General features: G+C 49.0%; 2 protein-coding genes across 2 annotated transcripts in view; both read left to right on the forward strand.

The window, feature by feature from the left end:
- tyk2 (tyrosine kinase 2) overlaps positions 1-9548 on the forward strand; it is a 22589-nt gene extending 13041 nt beyond the window's left edge. Inside the window, exons 13-24 of the mRNA XM_084437866.1 lie at positions 162-249; positions 876-1003; positions 3751-3886; positions 5014-5165; positions 5254-5404; positions 5515-5606; positions 5988-6180; positions 6674-6792; positions 6912-7084; positions 8297-8414; positions 8542-8652; positions 8982-9548. Coding sequence (XP_084293992.1) covers positions 162-249; positions 876-1003; positions 3751-3886; positions 5014-5165; positions 5254-5404; positions 5515-5606; positions 5988-6180; positions 6674-6792; positions 6912-7084; positions 8297-8414; positions 8542-8652; positions 8982-9122 — 1602 coding nt within the window. The 3' untranslated portion in view covers positions 9123-9548. The remainder of the gene's footprint in view (positions 1-161; positions 250-875; positions 1004-3750; positions 3887-5013; positions 5166-5253; positions 5405-5514; positions 5607-5987; positions 6181-6673; positions 6793-6911; positions 7085-8296; positions 8415-8541; positions 8653-8981) is intronic.
- A 665-nt stretch (positions 9549-10213) lies between these two features.
- Positions 10214-20000, forward strand: part of raver1 (ribonucleoprotein, PTB-binding 1) — a gene marked incomplete at its 5' end in the record, with an annotated part of 18369 nt that continues 8582 nt past the window's right edge. Inside the window, 4 exons of the mRNA XM_084439143.1 lie at positions 10214-10600; positions 12343-12409; positions 13147-13616; positions 19909-20000. The exon at positions 19909-20000 is cut by the window's right edge and continues 100 nt beyond it. Of these exons, the coding sequence (XP_084295269.1) occupies positions 10214-10600; positions 12343-12409; positions 13147-13616; positions 19909-20000 (1016 nt within the window). The remainder of the gene's footprint in view (positions 10601-12342; positions 12410-13146; positions 13617-19908) is intronic.

Raw genomic sequence — 20000 nt, forward strand, 5'->3', positions numbered from 1 at the left:
GTATTTAATCTGTGTGTATTTTATTGTATTGTTGTGTGTTGCTTTGTATTTAATCTGTATGTGTTTTATTTATGTACAGCACTTTGGTCGGCCGAGGCTGTTTTTAAATGTGCTTACAAACAGACTTGACTTGACTAATGTTTCCGCATCCTGTCTCCTAGGCGTTCTTTGAGACGGCGAGTCTCATGAGTCAGGTGTCTCACAGTCACCTGGTGTTCGTTCACGGGGTTTCGGTCAAAGGATGCGAGAGTAAGTCCGACGCCAACGTCCAACCTCCCGCTCTCCCCTCCTTCATGTGTAGCGTAACCTCTCTCTTCCTCATGTGTACAGTAACTTCTCTCTTCCTTCATGTGTACAGTAACTTCTCTCTTCTAACACTCACTTCCCTCTCACGGACACTAAATATGGGTCAACTACAATTAAGGCAAGGGAACTGTTAGTTGAAATGATACATTGCAGGCGGCATCATTTCTAAGAGTAGTGGTATGGTCAGTGATCCAATCCAACTTTATTTTATTTATAGAGCACATTTAAAACAACGAGTTGACCAAAGTGCTTTCCATTCCAATCAATGCAAAAAAAAAACACAGCAGACAACACAACAGGACAATAGAAGCACAATGAAAGATAATAAAGAGCTACTCTGATACTTAGTATTTAAACGTCAGGGAAAACAAATGTGTTTGTAGGCGGGACTTAAACACTGGGAGTGTTGGGGCTTAATGTGTGGGGGGGGGGGGGCAGCTCGTTCCAGAGTTTGGGGGCAACGACGGCCAAGGCTCGGTCCCCCCCTGGGCTTTAGCCTGGATTTGGGGACGACGAGGAGCGACTGGTCAGCCGACCTGAGAGAGTGATGATTCTTCTCCTCTTCACAGTCATCATGGTGGAGGAGTTTGTGGAGTTCGGGCCTCTGGACGTGTTCCTCCGGAGGGAGAAAGCTCGGGTCACGCCCCAGTGGAAATTCACCGTCGCCAAACAACTGGCCAGAGCCCTCAGCTACCTCGTACGTTCACACCAGACATGTTCATATCCCAGAGCCCTCAGCTACCTCGTACGTTCACACCAGACATGTTCACATCCCAGAGCCCTCAGCTACCTCGTACGTTCACACCAGACATGTTCATATCCCAGAGCCCTCAGCTACCTCGTACGTTCACACCAGACATGTTCATATCCCAGAGCCCTCAGCTACCTCGTACGTTCACACCAGACATGTTCATATCCCAGAGCCCTCAGCTACCTCGTACGTTCACACCAGACATGTTCATATCCCAGAGCCCTCAGCTACCTCGTACGTTCACACCAGACATGTTCATATCCCAGAGCCCTCAGCTACCTCGTACGTTCACACCAGACATGTTCATATCCCAGAGCCCTCAGCTACCTCGTACGTTCACACCAGACATGTTCATATCCCAGAGCCCTCAGCTACCTCGTACGTTCACACCAGACATGTTCATATCCCAGAGCCCTCAGCTACCTCGTACGTTCACACCAGACATGTTCATATCCCAGAGCCCTCAGCTACCTCGTACGTTCACACCAGACATGTTCATATCCCAGAGCCCTCAGCTACCTCGTACGTTCACACCAGACATGTTCATATCCCAGAGCCCTCAGCTACCTCGTACGTTCACACCAGACATGTTCATATCCCAGAGCCCTCAGCTACCTCGTACGTTCACACCAGACATGTTCATATCCCAGAGCCCTCAGCTACCTCGTACGTTCACACCAGACATGTTCATATCCCAGAGCCCTCAGCTACCTCGTACGTTCACACCAGACATGTTCATATCCCAGAGCCCTCAGCTACCTCGTACGTTCACACCAGACATGTTCACATCCCAGAGCCCTCAGCTACCTCGTACGTTCACACCAGACATGTTCATATCCCAGAGCCCTCAGCTACCTCGTACGTTCACACCAGACACGTTCACATCCCAGAGCCCTCAGCTACCTCGTACGTTCACACCAGACACGTTCATATCCCAGAGCTCTCAGCTACCTCGTACGTTCACACCAGACATGTTCACATCCCAGAGCCCTCAGCTACCTCGTACGTTCACACAAGACATGTTCATATCCCAGAGCCCTCAGCTACCTCGTACGTTCACACCAGACATGTTCATGTCCCAGAGCCCTCAGCTACCTCGTACGTTCACACCAGACACGTTCATATCAGTAGAGACCATCCCATGACTATTGATCACATCAAATGAAACTTTTATTTATATAGCGCATTTCATACACAGAGACACCACAATGTGCTTAACAGGAAGAAGGATGAATAGTGATCCTGCTACTTATTTTCCAAAAAAAACAGTTCACCCATTTGTATGAATATCGAGAACTGTAAAAGAATATTCCTTGACCTCTCAACAAGACGATTGAGCAAGCTCCTGGAAAATGTTGACTGTCAAATTGTTTTGACTGTCAAATTAGCTATATCATAGAAACATACTACAGAGTACATACTGTATGCATAGCACAAATACTACGTTATAAGAAACGTAACACATTATCAAAAATAAATGAGTATGACAACGATAATAAATAAATACAAATATTTTACCTGAATGGCGACTATATGTACTGACATAGTTAGATCCCTCTCTAGCTGCTGGTCTGTTGCACCCTGCGTTCTCTAAGCGTACTACTGTGGTCAGAGGAGTATGTACTATAGTGAGTACTATAGTCAGAGGAGTATGTACTATAGTGAGTACTATGGTCAGAGTAGTATGTACTATAGTGAGTACTATGGTCAGAGGAGTATGTACTATAGTGAGTACTGTAGTCAGAGGAGTATGTACTATAGTGAGTACTATGGTCAGAGGAGTATGTACTATAGTGAGTACTGTAGTCAGAGGAGTATGTACTATAGTGAGTACTGTAGTCAGAGGAGTATGTACTATAGTGAGTACTATGGTCAGAGTAGTATGTACTATAGTGAGTACTATGGTCAGATGAGTATGTACTATAGTGAGTACTGTAGTCAGAGGAGTATGTACTATAGTGAGTACTATGGTCAGAGGAGTATGTACTATAGTGAGTACTATGGTCAGATGAGTATGTACTATAGTGAGTACTATGGTCAGAGGAGTATGTACTATAGTGAGTATTGTAGTCAGAGGAGTATGTACTATAGTGAGTACTGTAGTCAGAGGAGTATGTACTATAGTGAGTACTGTAGTCAGAGGAGTATGTACTATAGTGAGTATTGGAGTCAGAGGAGTATGTACTATAGTGAGTACTGTAGTCAGATGAGTATGTACTATAGTGAGTACTGTAGTCAGAGGAGTATGTACTATAGTGAGTACTGTAGTCAGAGGAGTATGTACTATAGTGAGTACTATGGTCAGAGGAGTATGTACTATAGTGAGTACTATGGTCAGATGAGTATGTACTATAGTGAGTACTGTAGTCAGAGGAGTATGTACTATAGTGAGTACTGTAGTCAGAGGAGTATGTACTATAGTGAGTACTGTAGTCAGAGGAGTATGTACTATAGTGAGTACTGTAGTCAGAGGAGTATGTACTATAGTGAGTACTATAGTCAGAGGAGAATGTTCTATAGTGAGTATTGTAGTCAGAGGAGTATGTACTATAGTGAGTACTGTAGTCAGAGGAGTATGTACTATAGTGAGTACTATGGTCAGATGAGTATGTACTATAGTGAGTACTGTGGTCAGGAGTATGTACTATAGTGAGTACTATGGTCAGATGAGTGATGTTCTGTGGTTCTTTCAGGAGACCAGGCGTCTGGTTCATGGGAACGTCTGTGGGAAGAACATCCTTGTTGTCCGGCGGGGTCTGGAGGAGGGAACCTCCCCCTTCATCAAGCTGAGTGACCCCGGCATCGCCCTCACTGTCCTCTCCCAGGAAGGTGGGTCTCACCCGCCCGCTCATCCCAACACTCACATGACGGTGCTGGTCCTACTCAGCTCATCCCAACACTCACATGATGGTGCTGCTCCTACTGAACTCATCCCAACACTCACATGATGGTGCTGGTCCTACTGAGCTCATCCCAACACTCACATGATGGTGCTGGTCCTACTGAACTCATCCCAACACTCACATGATGGTGCTGGTCCTACTGGGCTCATCCCAACACTCACATGATGGTGCTGGTCCTACTGAACTCATCCCAACACTCACATGATGGTGCTGGTCCTACTGAGCTCATCCCAACACTCACATGATGGTGCTGGTCCTACTGAGATAGATGATACCGCCCAATGGGCTGTATGCACAATGACCGTACTTAGAAATTAGACATGCTTCTCTAGTATTTCTATTTCTATTTCTTTACTCTGTGTATCAAATGTCAAATAAATCAAATCAAATCAAATTTCCTGTCTCACACTATTGGATGAAATGATTATTCAGGTGTGCCTGATCATTGCGCTGCAGTCAGGCACACCTGATTAATCACCTCATCCAATAGTGTAGGACAGGAAATAGAGAAGCATGTCTAATTTCAGGAAGTAGTGGAGTTGTGCATGTGGCCTATTTCAAAGCTATACGCTGTCTCAGAACGTGGCAGCTACACTTTGCTTCTGAAGTCACGACATTGGGTTGTATTTACAGTGTTCCCTAGTTGCTCAACTTCACCTCCCTTTAATCTGATTGAGGTACAGGAAGCTCGACTCTGTCCACTTCCTGACCACTTCCTGGTGGCTGTGTGATCACTTCCCGTTGTCTTGCAGTGTCACCATATCAACATGTTCCAAGAGCAGTTTAAGATGTTACAAAGTACATACACTGTAATGCCGTGTTTTGTTATCACGTTGAACATGTAAAGGTTTTACCTGTAGCTCAACGGGCTGGGGCGCTTACCATGTAAATCCTTTCTGCAGCGGCGTGGGTTCGAATCCCGCCTACGACCTTTGCTGCATGTCTTCCCCTCTCTCTCTCTCTCTCCCCCACCTTTCCTGTCTGTCACCTACACTGTCCTATCATAATAAATATATATATATTAAAAAAAGGCTGGTTTGACTGTCGCTCCAGAGCGCATTGAGCGGATCCCGTGGATCGCGCCAGAGTGCGTCCCAAGCGGCGCCCACCTCGGCAGCGCCGCCGACCAGTGGAGCTTCGGCGCCACGCTGCTGGAGATCTGCAACAACGGCGACCTGCCCATGAGCGCCAGCACGCTGTCTGAGGTACTGCCCCGCCCGCCGCCGCCGCCCTCTCCCGTCCCCTCCGTGTGTGTGACTCCCGTTGACCCTTGACCTCTCGTCGTCGTAACAGAAGGAGCGCTTCTATCAGACGCGGAGGCGCCTGGCGGAGCCCTCGTCGCAGGAGCTGGCCAGCTTCATCAGCATGTGTCTGACCTACGAACCCCGCGAGAGGCCGTCCTTCCGCATCGTCCTCCGAGAGCTCACCGAGCTGCAGCTCAAGAGTACGTCCCCTCCTGACCCCTCTCTCAGTTTGACCACGCCCTCTCCTCTCTGTGCCGTGTGGATGTGTGGCGCTGTGGTGATCGATGCTCGTGTCTGCCCCACCGCCCAGATCCAGACATCTCCCCCGGCGACGCCTCCCCGGGCGCGGACCCCAGCGTGTTCCTCAAGCGCTACCTGAAAATGATCCGGGACTTAGGAGAGGTGAGCGCACGGCCCCACGTTTGGAGAGGCACGTTTTATTTACCCAAAGGGAAACGTGTCCTCATCTCCTGGCTCCCCGTGCCCCCGTCATGTCAGAACCTGTTACCCTGTAACTCAAGGGGGCGACGTTGAGCTGCTGTCCAATCAGATTCCATTTGTCAATGAATAACACCACTAAGGTGATTACATTTGCTATTTCATTAGATATTTACCATTTACGCTCACAGGCACACTTCCTGTGTTCTACATAGAGAAACTGAACGTGATGGCATGCTAAGGTCAACGCTGCCCCCTAGTGTCAGGATGCGAGAAAGTAACAGGATCCGATGCATCAACCGCCTCCCTTGACCCCTCCCTCTCATGTTTGTGCTCTGTTTCCAGGGTCACTTTGGGAAGGTGATACTCTACCTGTATGACCCGGCCAATGACGGGACAGGAGAGTACGTGGCGGTGAAGACCCTAAAGCAGGAGGGGGGCAGCCATCTTCAGGAAGGCTGGATGAAGGAGATCACGATCCTGAAGTCCCTCTACCACAGTAACATCGTCAAGTACAAGGGGTCCTGCTCTGAGCTGGGTGAGAGGTCGCTCCAGAGGTCGCTCGCCTGCCCCCACCCGCCCACAGCATCGCCTGATCTCCTGTGTATACTGCATGCTCATACCCACGTGTAGCATGATTTTCAAGCACACTAAAGTGCGGTGCAGTACGCATGTGTAGGGTGTGTGTGAAGCCGGGTCACATTACAGCAGCCGTGGCCAGATTGTAGTTTTAAACTCTCTGTCTTGTTGCGAGTCTTTCCATGATGTTTGACGTGTTTTGTTTGTTTATTAGGATCTCTTTTAGCCATCGGCTAGTCTTCCAAGAGTCCTCAACTAAAACATACAGTACAATACAATAATGCAGAAAATACTACAATTTATAAATAGAATTCAAGAAAAAATAAGAAAAGAAAGAAACATGATAGTAAATACAATAATAACAGTGTTGAATCTTGAAAACGCCATTTTCGTTTTTTTCCAAATGGTTGTGAAACAGTCAAATAGCATTTTTGTGAACTTCTTGTAAGCAGGAGGGCAGGTGGTGCAGCTGATCATGGAGTACCTGCCGCTGGGCAGTCTCAAAGACTACCTCCCCAAACAGCGCCTGGGCCTGGCACACAACCTCCTCTTCACCCAGCAAATCTGCCAGGTTAGCCCCGCCCATTAGAGGAGGGGCCTCTGTGGGGGCGGAGTTTGAGAATGTGTGAGATGATTAGCGACAGCAGTGGAACCTCTTGCTCATCTCTGATTGTTCTCTCCTTCGGTAAGGGGATGGAGTACTTACACGCCAAGCGCTACATCCATCGGGACCTAGCGGCGCGCAACGTTCTGGTGGAGAACGAGGGCCTGGTGAAGATCGGGGACTTCGGCCTGACCAAGTACATCCCCGAGGGAGAGGTCTACTACCGGGTCCGCGAGGATGGGGACAGCCCCGTGTTCTGGTGAGGTTCTGAAGGCACTGAGCAGCCCTGTGTTCTGGTGAGGTTCTAAAGGTTCTGAGCAGTCCCGTGTTCTGGTGAGGTTCTGAAGGTTCTGAGCAGCCCTGTGTTCTGGTGAGGTTCTAAAGGTTCTGAGCAGTCCCGTGTTCTGGTGAGGTTCTGAAGGTTCTGAGCAGCTGCTGTGTTCTGGTGAGGTTCTGAAGGCACTGAGCAGCCCCGTGTTCTGGTGAGGTTCTGAAGGTTCTGAGCAGCCCCGTGTTCTGGTGAGGTTCTGAAGGTTCTGAGCAGTCCCGTGTTCTGGTGAGGTTCCCCGTGTTCTGGTGAGGTTCTGAAGGTTCTGAGCAGCCCCGTGTTCTGGTGAGGTTCTGAAGGTTCTGAGCAGCCCTGTGTTCTGGTGAGGTTCTGAAGGTTCTGAGCAGCTGCTGTGTTCTGGTGAGGTTCCCCGTGTTCTGGTGAGGTTCCCCGTGTTCTGGTGAGGTTCTGAAGGCGCTGAGCAGCTGCTGTGTTCTGGTGAGGTTCCCCGTGTTCTGGTGAGGTTCCCCGTGTTCTGGTGAGGTTCTGAAGGTTCTGAGCAGCTGCTGAGCTGAGCATCCTGGGCTCTGATTCACGGCTCTATTGCATCGTTGAGGGTAGAATAGAGTAAAGAATAGAAAGTTTATTCGCCGTGTGTAACAAGTACGGGTCCAGGTTCATTGGAATTCTTGTAATCGCTTGTCCTTACAGTGTTTTATCAGTGTTGATCAGTTATGGTAAATGGACGGCACTTATATAGCGCTTTTCCACCTTAGCGGCACTCAAAGCGCTTTACAATGGCCTCTCATTCACCCATTCACACACACACTCACACACCAATGGCGGTAGCTGCCATGCAAGGTGCTAACCTGCTCATTGGGAGCAGTTTGGGGTTAGGTGTCTTTGCTCAAGGACACTTCGACATGTAGACAGTTGGAGATGGGATTCGAACCACTGACCCTTCGATCACTGAATGATCCGCTCTACCAACTGAGCTACAGTTCCTCCTTCCAGTCCTACTGTAGGTACTCAGATAGACATTTAAAGGTTCCCAAACTGGCAATTTACTATCTGTAGTCTAGTAGTCTATCAGTATCATCCTCTTCTTCTTATCCCATCCAATCATGGATGACTGTGTCTGTGTCCATGATGTAGGCAGTGAAATTAAATGTCGTTCAAGTTGTGTTTGTGCCTCTTTTCCAGGTACGCCACTGAGTGTCTCAAGGAGAACAAGTTCTCATTCTCATCGGACATTTGGTCCTTTGGTGTGACCCTCTATGAGATCATGACCCGCTGTGACCATCGCCAGAGTCCCCCGTCGGTATGACCGCCTCAGCCCCTCCTCAAAGTCCAAATCTGCATTATAGAGAGGGACAGTCTTTGTGGTGTGTGTGTGTGTGTGTGTGTTTATTCATTGTGAAGTATGTGCTTGTCTTTGCTCTCTGTAGAAGTTCTCTGAGATGCTGGGGGCGGTGCACGGTCAGATGACGGTGATCGGGTTGATAAAACTCCTGGAGAGAAACAAAAGGCTGCCTTGTCCCCACAGCTGTCCACCGGAGGTAAACACACGCCCACACGCCTGCTTTTCTCTTCATGTCAATGGCCTTTTATTTATATACCGTAGCACCATTCATACAAATCACTGTAGCACATAGAGTTTTACATAAAAGGAGACGGCTAAAAAGATAAAACATTCAAACACAGTGAGAACAGATTTAAAAGAAACAATAAAAGTAAAAGCATTACAAATTAAAAGAGTGTAAAATAGAATAAAAACTATACAAACAGAATGCAAATTAAGAACACGTAAGATATTAAAGAAGTAAAAGGACGTGGTTGAAGCAGCGTGCTTAATGTACCTTGTTTAATGCTAATGTCTCTTTTACAGGTTCACATATTGATGGATCAGTGTTGGAATGCTGACCCTGATCAACGTCCAACTTTCAAATCCCTCGTCGGGAGTATTGAAGCAATTCGTCGGATGTATGAATGTCAGACTAATGTGCTTCTAGCCCAAATTACTCAGTGATGACCAACCACAAGCCAGGACTTCAACTTCCTCCCCTATACCTCAGAAATTATATATCTTGAACTACGCTATTATGTAAACACAGTTTCTCCTGTCTGTTCCGAAGGATCTGATCTGCTTCTGATGATGCTTGCTTCGGACATTGTTTATCCAATAACAATACCTTTCTATCCGTTATGTTGAAATTATGATGGGTTTTCACTCTGAATCCCCACTGACCATGGAGATATGGAATTCACTGTAACACAAATGCCTTTGATCTGTCTCACATTGTGTCACTTTGTGTAAATTGTAAGTATCATTGTGTTGTTCTGATTTTATACTTTTGCCATGGTTTGTATCTTTGCTTTGTGAATGATAGTCTTTCTTTTTGTTTGTTTGTTTTTACTTTTAATGTACACAATCTTAATAAATGTTAGCATTGCGCTTCTTTGTTGAGATGATGGTCTGTTCAATAAAGGCCGTGGAGACATGTGAAGGGTCAGAGCTAAAGTGCTCTGTCTTCAATGCTTATGTGCAATTAGCCTCGAGGGATGTTATTTTGCTATGGTGTGAACACGCCCTATCTATGGGTCGAAGCGATTTATACGCCGGCGTCCGCCTAGTCTACGTGGTCAACCGGGGAGTCGGGGCAGCCCATCGATAACTCATGTCAAAGTGTGTGTGGACATCTATATCATCTCTGTGATGATCCCACTCGTCTGCTTTGTTGATTTTATTTCGACTTTACCCACTACAAGTGGGTGATAACTTGAGATTTAAACTAGAGTGCAATTTCCGCCCACCAAATGACACAGCGGCTGACCCAGGCGTACCACAACCAATTTACACCCCGGTTACGTTGCGAAAGCATCTTTCTCTCGTCCAATCAGGAACCCCGGTTACGTTGCGAGGCAGAAAAAAAGCATCTTTCTCTCGTCCAATCATGAACCGAGTCTCGCCCATGTGTCTTTCTCTCGTCCAATCAGGAGCCGAGTCTCGCCCATGTGTCTTTCTCTCGTCCAATCAGAAACCGAGTCTCGCCCATGTGTGTATTGTTTAAACTGCTCAAATCTGTCTGTTTCCCAGATTGTGAGAAAACTTCCTAAACGATGGCGGCCGCCGTGTCCGTTAGAGACGAAGCCCCAAACCCAGGGCCCAACTCCGCTACCCCAAACCCAGGGCCCAGCTCCGCTACCCGGCCCCTTCACCATGACCCTACGGTCCAATACGAACCCTGGGTGTCCGAAAACCACGGACATCCTGAACTCAAGACAAATGAGGAAGATTTAACTTATTTAACTTCATCAAATCTCGAGTGTCGACGAAGGGTGGATGAAGAGTTGACGTTACTGAGCCCTGAGGAGACGTTACTGAGCCCTGAGGAGACGTTACTGAGCCCTGAGGAGGTGGAGAGACGCCTGGACAGAACCAGGAGAGAGTTCTATAACCGCCGAAAAATCATCATCAAAAACCTACCATCCGACGTTAGTAATCAGGTGAGTTTTAGACACTTTTTCCTCAGAGAATCAAACGGCTGAGGTTAGCTCATTTAAGGGTAGCTCATTCTAGTCAGCGTTAGCTCAACCCACCAGAAGGTGTCAGATAAGCGTGGCCGTTTTAAACGGTACAGCTGCTGAACCAGTGTTTTATTATTTTTATTAGTCAGCATTCTACTTATGTGGGTGTATCGTTATCTAACAATATTAATTCCGGCTCCCCAGTGTATATCTACTTCACATGTCCACTAATAACTGGAAGGTCCTGGCTAACTGGCGCTAAGCTAAGCTAACTGGCTCTAAGCTAAGCTAAGCTAGCACGGGTGGTCAACGGGTCCTGGCTAACTGGCTCTAAGCTAAGCTAAGCTAGCACGAATGGTCAACGGGTCAGCGGCCTGTTCGCGGCTGGTGACGCCGTCCTCGCGCGTGCTGACGCTCTAACCGCCTCGCTGAGGCCACGAGCCCTGGAAGGGTTTTGAATGATGATATTGTTTCACGTGCGAGGTGATCTCATTGTTTCACGTGCTCAAACTGATTGATCTCATTGTCTCACGTGCTCAAACTGATTGATCTCATTGTTTCACGTGCTCAAACTGATTGATCTCATTGTTTCACGTGCTCAAACTGATTGATCTCATTGTTTCACGTGCTCAAACTGATTGATCTCATTGTTTCACGTGCTCAAACTGATTGATCTCATTGTTTCACGTGCTCAAACTGATTGATCTCATTGTTTCACGTGCTCAAACTGATTGATCTCATTGTTTCACGTGCTCAAACTGATTGATCTCATTGTTTCACGTGCTCAAACTGATTGATCTCATTGTTTCACGTGCTCAAACTGATTGATCTCATTGTTTCACGTGCTCATATCATTGTTTCACGTGCTCAAACCGAATGAAAAGAGTGGAATTGATGGACGTGATCAATGGTGGTTCTGATGACCGTGAGCTCGCGGACAAGTGCGATAAACGATTTAGTACATGACATTACATTACATTAGTCATTTAGCAGACGCTTTTATCCAAAGCGACTAACAATAATTGCATTTAACGTAGGAAAAGCCAATGTACTACTACTTGCCAGAACTCACAAGTGCATCTTCTTTCTAAAACAAGTGACTAAGAGCATAATCTGGTAGTAGGGTACTAGTACCCTGATTGATGATTCACTAAAGCGGCAACAGCGAGGTCACGTTGTTTATAGTCTGTTTTTGTCAGTTTTGCTAACTGTTAATGGTTTGAACGTGGACTGATTTCGGAACATGCTTGACTCGTGGGGAATGGTGGTCGTGTGTGTGTGCGTGTGTGTGCGTGTGTGTGTGTGTGTGTGTGTGTGTGTGTGTGTGTGTTGGGGGTTCGAGATGGGAACGGGAGGAGGACAAAACGGGTCAGAAAATGCTAGACCGCGTTGCGATTCGATTGTGGAGCAGGGAAACCATTGTGGCAGCTGGTTACGATTTCTGTCCAACAATGAGACAGTATTTCCCCACAGGGCCTGTATGGTTTTGCTATTGTTTCCTGAAATATCAAAGGCATGAAAGAATTCAAGTTAATCTTGAATTTTTCTGATGAGCTCATTATTTTAGTACTTGCGAGATGAAAATATGGTTTGTTTTTGTTCATTTTGACATCTGAAACGTGAAATAAGCATAAGTTACATTAAAATGTATATTTTAATTAAATGTATGGTTATCAGGTAGTCTTGTATGTATTTGTGTATAATGTATTCTGTCTCTACAGGAGGTGCATGAACTGTTGAGCAACTATGACCTCAAGTACTGCTTTGTGGACAAATACAAGGGAACGGGTAGGTTTGACTTGTTATCAAAAGCTCCCATAGGATCACACTAGCACTCATAACATGTAGGTCCTTCTTGCTCAAGTCCTTAGTACTGGAGTGTAGTTATTCTGCCTAAATGCTCTATTGCTTAGTTCTCTTTGGTAATTGGCTGGAAGCCGCTTCCCTGATTGATTACATTACAGGTGCATCTCAGAACATTTTGATATTGTGGAAAGATCATTATTTTCTGTAATTTAATTCAAAAAGTAACATTTTCATGTATTCTAGATCCATTACCCACAAAGTTAAATATTTCAAGCCTTTTTTGTTTTAATCTTTATAATTGTACAGTATGTTCATTCAATACCTGCTCTGGGCTCCTTTTGCACTAATTACTGCATCTCCGTTGAGTGGAGCATGGAGGCAATCATCCTTGAAATATTTCAGTGTGTGTAATGAATCTATAATGCATAAGTTTCACTTTTTGATTGAAATTAAGGAAAATAATGAACTTTCCACAATATTCTAATTTTCTATTCTGTATCCCTTAAATCACCAGCCTTGCCTCGTCAACACTAAAGTGGGGTTGGTGACAGAACAGAGGCACTGTTTCTAAGAGATCTAGGCAAGCATCTTACACTCCTGCTTTGTGCTTCTCTCCCTCTCCCTCTCTCCCTCTCTCCCTCTCTCCCTCTCTCCCTCTCTCCCTCTCTCTCTCTCTCTCTCTCTCTCTCTCTCTCCCTCTCCCCCTCTCTCTCTCTCAGCCTTCGTCACCCTGCTCAACGGGGAGCAGGCGCAGTGCGCCATCAAGGAGTTCCACCAGCACGTGCTGCGCGAGCGCGAGATCTCAGTGCAGCTGCAGCCCACCGACGCGCTGCTCTGCATCGCCAACCTGCCCCACGCGCTCAGCCAGCAGCAGTTCGAGGAGCTGGTCCGGCCCTTCGGCAACCTGGAGCGCTGCTTCCTGGTGCACAGCGCCTCCACTGGCCACTCCAAGGGCTACGGCTTTGTGGAATACATGAAGAAGGACTCTGCGGCCAGGGCCAAGTCCGAGCTCCTGGGGAAGCAGCTGGGCTCGCGCATGCTGTACGTCCACTGGACCGAGGTGGGCTCGCTCACCTACCCCCTGCTCCACTCCCGATGTCTGTGCGTGGACCGCCTGCCCCCGAGTCTGATGACGGCCCAGGACCTGCGCCACGCCCTGGCCGACACGCAAGCACCCATCTTCAGCCAGGTCAAGCACACACAGGCTCCTCCTCATCCTTCCTAGCGACACGTGCTCTTGAGCGCGGTCAATTTGATGAGTGTCAAGTGTGTCGGGTAGCGCTGTCGAGTGGCAAGTAGCAAATATTACCAACAATATGATTTGCCTTTGGCACACTTTCTTCTTGACCTCATGAAAGTATGAAAGTAGGAATACTAACAGCCAGGGGTAAAAAATAACCTTTTGGCTCACGGTGAGTCACCTGCCAAGGGGACTGTAGTTGAAAAAATCTACCGGCCAAGTATATATTTATTTCAGATAGCCTTCTGAAATCTAGTCGCCAATTGTAAATTTTACCTGCATTTGGCCTGTGGCAGGTGTTAATTTTCAGCCCTGCTAACAGCAGTTGTAAGGTTCTGTGTGTAGGTTCTGTGTGTAGGTTCTGTGTGTAGGTTCTGTGCGGTTCTGTTGCCTCCCATTTCTTTGTGAATTATTGTTGGTGTCCGAAGCTGTCAGCTGTGTGTCCTCTTGGGAGTATTAACCAGGGCTTTATTTGACGCTTGAAAGCACCAGACCATCTCACGGAGCAAGTCCGGATTGTGCTGGTGTAAAACTAAACTTGAGGTGTACAGGGAAGATACATTCGGTTTTTTTTTTTTTTTACGTGTCATAATTATGTAGCTTAGTTTTAGATGTCCCCGACCCTCACCTTTGCCCTGCTTTCCCTGTGGCCACTCCGTTTCTATAGACGTGAGCTTTGCTGGTTTCTATAGTGATAACCACCTGACCCTCCCAGGTGCTGCCATTCAGCAGGCCTCTGGACCTGCAGGCCTTTCTGGAATGAGAGAGAGCCGTGTCCTTTGGCATGACCCCCCCCCCCCCAACACGGCTATACACCTACACTACCGCCGTTTGAGGGCATGCCCAAATGCTCTTACTGAATGCCTCTAGGGTCGTTTTAAGCATTATTGCCCTTGTTTGCCATTATGCAGGTCAGGGGTGTGACATGATGGCTCTTCACAGCGTTCCTGCTGGTCATGACATTTCTGGAATATCATGGGAGTTTTAAAAAGTCTATTCCAGACATGGAAAATCAGGGGATTCGATCATTTTTGGGCCATGTCAGCGTGTTTACATTCTAGTTGCCATTTATCAAAATGTCATTTCCCATGCAGTATTTTTCATTTCATATCAGGTTTTATTTCACGCGCTTCCCGTTTTGCATGAGTGGTTGTTATGGTTAATTAATTTTTTCAGCACCCATTCATCCCATTCCCGCTCATGAGCAGTTTCTGTTCATTAGGTCAGGAAAATTCAGCTTTTAAGTCACGGATAAAGTGAGGGAGTGAGTCAGGGAAAAGTCAGAATTTGACTTGACATTTGATTGTGGCGAGTTATAGTGGGCGTCAGGACCCCCGGGTGGTCACCAGAGGGAGGCTTTGGGGTCGCGCAGTGATGAGGCAGGAGAGTCGCAAGATCATAAAAAAAGATTCAAAATAGCCTATTAACCATAAGTGTTATGAAAGGTCACAAAAGTGCCAGAACTCACAAGTGCATCTCCTTTCTAAAACAAGTGACTAAGCGCATAATCTAGTGCTGAAGGCAAAGTGCAAGAATACAATATGTGTTTAAGAGGGTGGATCGTTGTAGTACTTCTTGAAGAGATTAGTTTTTAGCCTGCGACTGCTGTCTTGACGTCAGTGGGCAGTTCATTCCACTGAGTCGAGGAGGAGGAGGTCGAGACCGTGTCGATCGACCGCAGGAGCCTCGGAGTGACAGGGCAACCAGTCGTCCCGAGATAGCAGAGCGTAGCGGTCGGGAGGGGGTGTAGGGTTTGACCATGGCCTGGAGGTAGGAGGGGGCTGTTCCTTTCATTGCCCTGTAGGCTAGTGCCAGAGTTTAACTGGATGCGAGCTGCTACAGGGAGCCAGTGTAGAGAACGGAGAAGGGAAGTTGTGTGGGAGAACTTGAGGTGGTTGAACACCAGGCGAGCAGCAGCTTTCTGGACAAGTTCCAGGGGTTTAATGGCTGACGCTGGCGCCCCAGCAAGGAGAATGACAGTTGGTTGTCCAAGGTCGCATCCAGATTCCTCGCAGTCCGAGTTGGCGTTGCCACTGTGTCTTCAATGGTGATGGCCAGGTCCCGGTGCGGGCAGCCCTTCCCCAGGAGGAACAGCAGATCAGTCTTGTCCAGATTGAGCTTGAGGTGATGTGTCGTCATCCACTCCGAGATGTCAGCCAAGCACCCAGCTATGCGTGTCTCCACTTGTGTATCAGAAGGGGGAAATGACAGGACCAGTTGGGTGTCATCGGCATAGCAGTGATAGGAGAAGCCATGTGAGCGAATGACAGAGCCCAGAGATGTAGTGTAGAGGGGAAAAAGGACAGAACAGACCCCCGTAGTCAGACTACGCGGTTCCGACATCGACCCTGTCCATGTCACCTGGTAGGAGCGGCCCGTCAGGTAGGATGCGAACAGGGAGTGTGCAGAGCCAGCGTCTTTCTCCTCGAGGGTGGAGAGGAGGATCTGTTCTACCGTATCAAATGCTGCTGACGGGTCTAGGAGTATCAGGACAGAAGAGAGAGTCACTGCAAGGAGGGCGGTCTCTGTCGCGTGGCCAGCCTTGAACCTGGACTGGTGGGGGTCCACGAGCTCGTTCTGGTGGAGGTACGAAGATGGTTGGTTAAAGATGGCATGTTCAAGTGTTTTAGATTGAAAGGATAGAAGGGAAACCGGTCTTTAGTTTTTGAGAGGGGTCGAGAGATGGTTTCTTTAGGAGGGGGGTGACTCTGGCAGTCTTGAAAGCAGAGGGAAAACATCCTGAAACAAGAGATGCATTGATGAGGTGGGTTAGGAAGGGAAGGAGTTTGGGTGCAACAGACTGAAGGAGAGGTGAGGGAACAGGGTCTAGGGAGCACGTGGTGGGGCGGTTAGATGTTACAAGGGTTGAGGGCCTCGTTGGGGGAGAGGGGAGAAAAGTGGGATAAGGTGGGGTGTGGAGAGGAGGGGGGGGGGGGTGGAGAGGGGAGAGAGGGTGGGGAGGTGAGGTTGGTGCACGGAGCGTTGACCGGGGGAGGGGGGGGAAAGAGGATCTGATATTGTTAACTTGTCAAAGAAGTTGGCGAAATCATCAGGGAGGAGGTGGGAGTGGGAGGTGGGGGCTGCAGAAGGGAGGAGGTGGGAGTGGGAGGTGGGGGCTGCAGAAGGGAGGAGGTGGGAGTGGGAGGTGGGGGCTGCAGAAGGGAGGAGGTGGGAGTGGGAGGTGGGGGCTGCAGAAGGGAGGAGTTGGGAGGTGGGAGGTGGGGGCTGGAGAAGGGAGGAGTTGGGAGTAGGAGGTGGGGGCTGGAGAAGGGAGGTGTTGGGAGTAGGAGGTGGGGGCTGGAGAAGGGAGAGAGTGGGAGGTGGGGGCTGGAGAAGGGAGGAGTTGGGAGTAGGAGGTGGGGGCTGGAGAAGGGAGGAGTTGGGAGTAGGAGGTGGGGGCTGGAGAAGGGAGGAGTTGGGAGTAGGAGGTGGGGGCTGGAGAAGGGAGGAGTTGGGAGTGGGAGGTGGGGGCTGGAGAAGGGAGAGAGTGGGAGGTGGGGGCTGGAGAAGGGAGGAGGTGGGAGTGGGAGGTGGGGGCTGGAGAAGGGAGGAGTTGGGAGTAGGAGGTGGGGGCTGGAGAAGGGAGGAGTTGGGAGTAGGAGGTGGGGGCTGGAGAAGGGAGGAGGTGGGAGTGGGAGGTGGGGGCAGGAGAAGGGAGGAGTTGGGAGTGGGAGGTGGGGGCTGTAGTAGTGAAGAGAAGGTTTCAAAGGGTAGTATTTAAATGTATAATACATCTGCTGCTATTGTAAAGCAATACAATAGATTGTGTTCCTTTTGTTGTTATGCCCGTTAGTGCGTGTAAGCGCGAACATTTGCATAATTCAACCTCTTCTGGGTATACTGGGGGTCCAGAGTGTCTCTGGCTCTGTTATTGTGGGTGTCGTGGACTGAACAGTTTGGGATCTCCTGCTTCAGCATATGAGCTTGTTGTTTGTGAAGTTATATGGAATGTATCATATCAACAGCCAAAGCCATCAAAGTAGCATTGCGCTGCTCTGAATAAATTAATTAGTGGAAATGTTAACGAGAATCTCTGGAGCCAAGTAGGCGCAATGCATTCTGGGGCGAATCTGGTCGAGGGCATCCATCTTGGCCAATGAGCCCAAACCCCCAATATAATAAAGCGTTGTGGAACGAGAAGCAGTGGGATGTGACGGGTATTTTTTTAATGGAACTATTTGTTAATCATTTGCGGATACGTCCGCTGAAAACGGGAACGTTGCCAGGCAACGACAATGCTACAGCACAACAGCACATCTTTCTAAACATTGATCTGGACACTGCCACGGATACTAATAGGAGGTGGATTGATATTAAAATGTCATTTTAGCGTGGGGATATCGTGGTTATCGCCACGGCTGGAATGCAAACTGACCAATAGAGACAATGGACCAGCACACACACCGTTGTATAATGAGCGTTAATGTGACGCTAATGATGACCAGCCTCGGCCGCCCCCCTCCCTTCTTATTCTGACCCATTCAGTTTGGGAAATCGATGTAGCCGCCCCCCCCGAGCCACGCCGCCATCAGCATTCTAGCAGCGTCCCGTTCTGTCTGCTCCGCAGAGCGCGTTATTTAGATGACTAATGAGCCGAGCCGTGCCTGGAGGGGGCGCGGGGCCGTAGACCACATTAACTAATAATCGTGTCACAACTTTGCTCGTTGGAACTTTCTAATGAGACGCCGCCGCCGTGCGTGACGCGGGCGGCGGAGCTGCTTTCATTAGTTTCAGATGAGTCACTCCCCTGACGGCGTCCTCGGGCCGTGGCGGAGCGCGGCCGTAACCATGCCAGCGTCTCGTTCCAGCTTCAGCCGCTGCTCCCCGAATGATGGATGGGCCTCGTCCGTCCCTCCATGAGTCCCTACTGTCCCTCCCTCCATGAGTCCCTACTGTCCCTCCCTCCATGAGTCCCTACTGTCCCTCCCTCCATGAGTCCCTACTGTCCCTCCCTCCATGAGTCCCTACTGTCCCTCCCTCCATGAGTCCCTACTGTCCCTCCCTCCATGAGTCCCTACTGTCCCTCCCTCCATGAGTCCCTACTGTCCCTCCCTCCATGAGTCCCTACTGTCCCTCCCTCCATGAGTCCCTACTGTCCCTCCCTCCATGAGTCCCTACTGTCCCTCCCTCCATGAGTCCCTACTGTCCCTCCCTCCATGAGTCCCTACCGTCCCTCCCTCCATGTGTCCCTACCGTCCCTCCCTCCATGTGTCCCTACCGTCCCTCCCTCCATGAGTCCCTACTGTCCCTCCCTCCATGAGTCCCTACTGTCCCTCCCTCCATGAGTCCCTACTGTCCCTCCCTCCATGAGTCCCTACTGTCCCTCCCTCCATGAGTCCCTACTGTCCCTCCCTCCATGAGTCCCTACTGTCCCTCCCTCCATGTGTCCCTACTGTCCCTCCCTCCATGTGTCCCTACTGTCCCTCCCTCCATGAGTCCCTACTGTCCCTCCCTCCATGAGTCCCTACTGTCCCTCCCTCCATGAGTCCCTACTGTCCCTCCCTCCATGAGTCCCTACTGTCCCTCCCTCCATGAGTCCCTACTGTCCCTCCCTCCATGAGTCCCTACTGTCCCTCCCTCCATGAGTCCCTACTGTCCCTCCCTCCATGTGTCCCTACTGTCCATCCCTCCATGTGTCCCTACTGTCCCTCCCTCCATGAGTCCCTACTGTCCCTCCCTCCATGAGTCCCTACTGTCCCCCCCTCCATGTGTCCCTACTGTCCCTCCCTCCATGTGTCCCTACTGTCCCTCCCTCCATGAGTCCCTACTGTCCCTCCCTCCATGAGTCCCTACTGTCCCTCCCTCCATGTGTCCCTACTGTCCCTCCCTCCATGTGTCCCTACTGTCCGTCCCTCCATGTGTCCCTACTGTCCATCCCTCCATGTGTCCCTCTAGCTAAACGTACTGTCTCCCTGGAGGTGATCCTGAGGGCGGAGGGAATGGAAGGACTTTTTATTTTTTTAATCCATTTAAAACATGAATAATGCATCTCTGACTGAATTATATACGTAACTTTTTGCATCTTTTTTCGTTCTTTTTTTTTTTTTTTACTGTATCGATCCTCTACCGTGGAAAATCAATACAGTATTGCAGGAAGAACTATGTTGCGATGCATCAATTTTATTGCGCAGCCCTGAATGGCTGTGAATATTAGATTATATTCAACAGTCGTAAACGGTCTCTGGTTGAACCTGTTGAAACCTGCAGGAGCCCTAAAAGTGACCGTTTGTTTTGTCCTCAGCTGGCCCAGGGGCAGGACGGGTGCTTCCGGCGCTTCGCGGTGCTGGAGTTCCCCACGGCGGAGATGGCCGAGGACGTGCAGAGGAGGACGGA

This window comes from Borostomias antarcticus (genome assembly GCF_949987555.1).
Source record: "Borostomias antarcticus genome assembly, chromosome: 5".
NCBI classification, from domain to species: Eukaryota; Metazoa; Chordata; class Actinopteri; order Stomiiformes; family Stomiidae; genus Borostomias; species Borostomias antarcticus.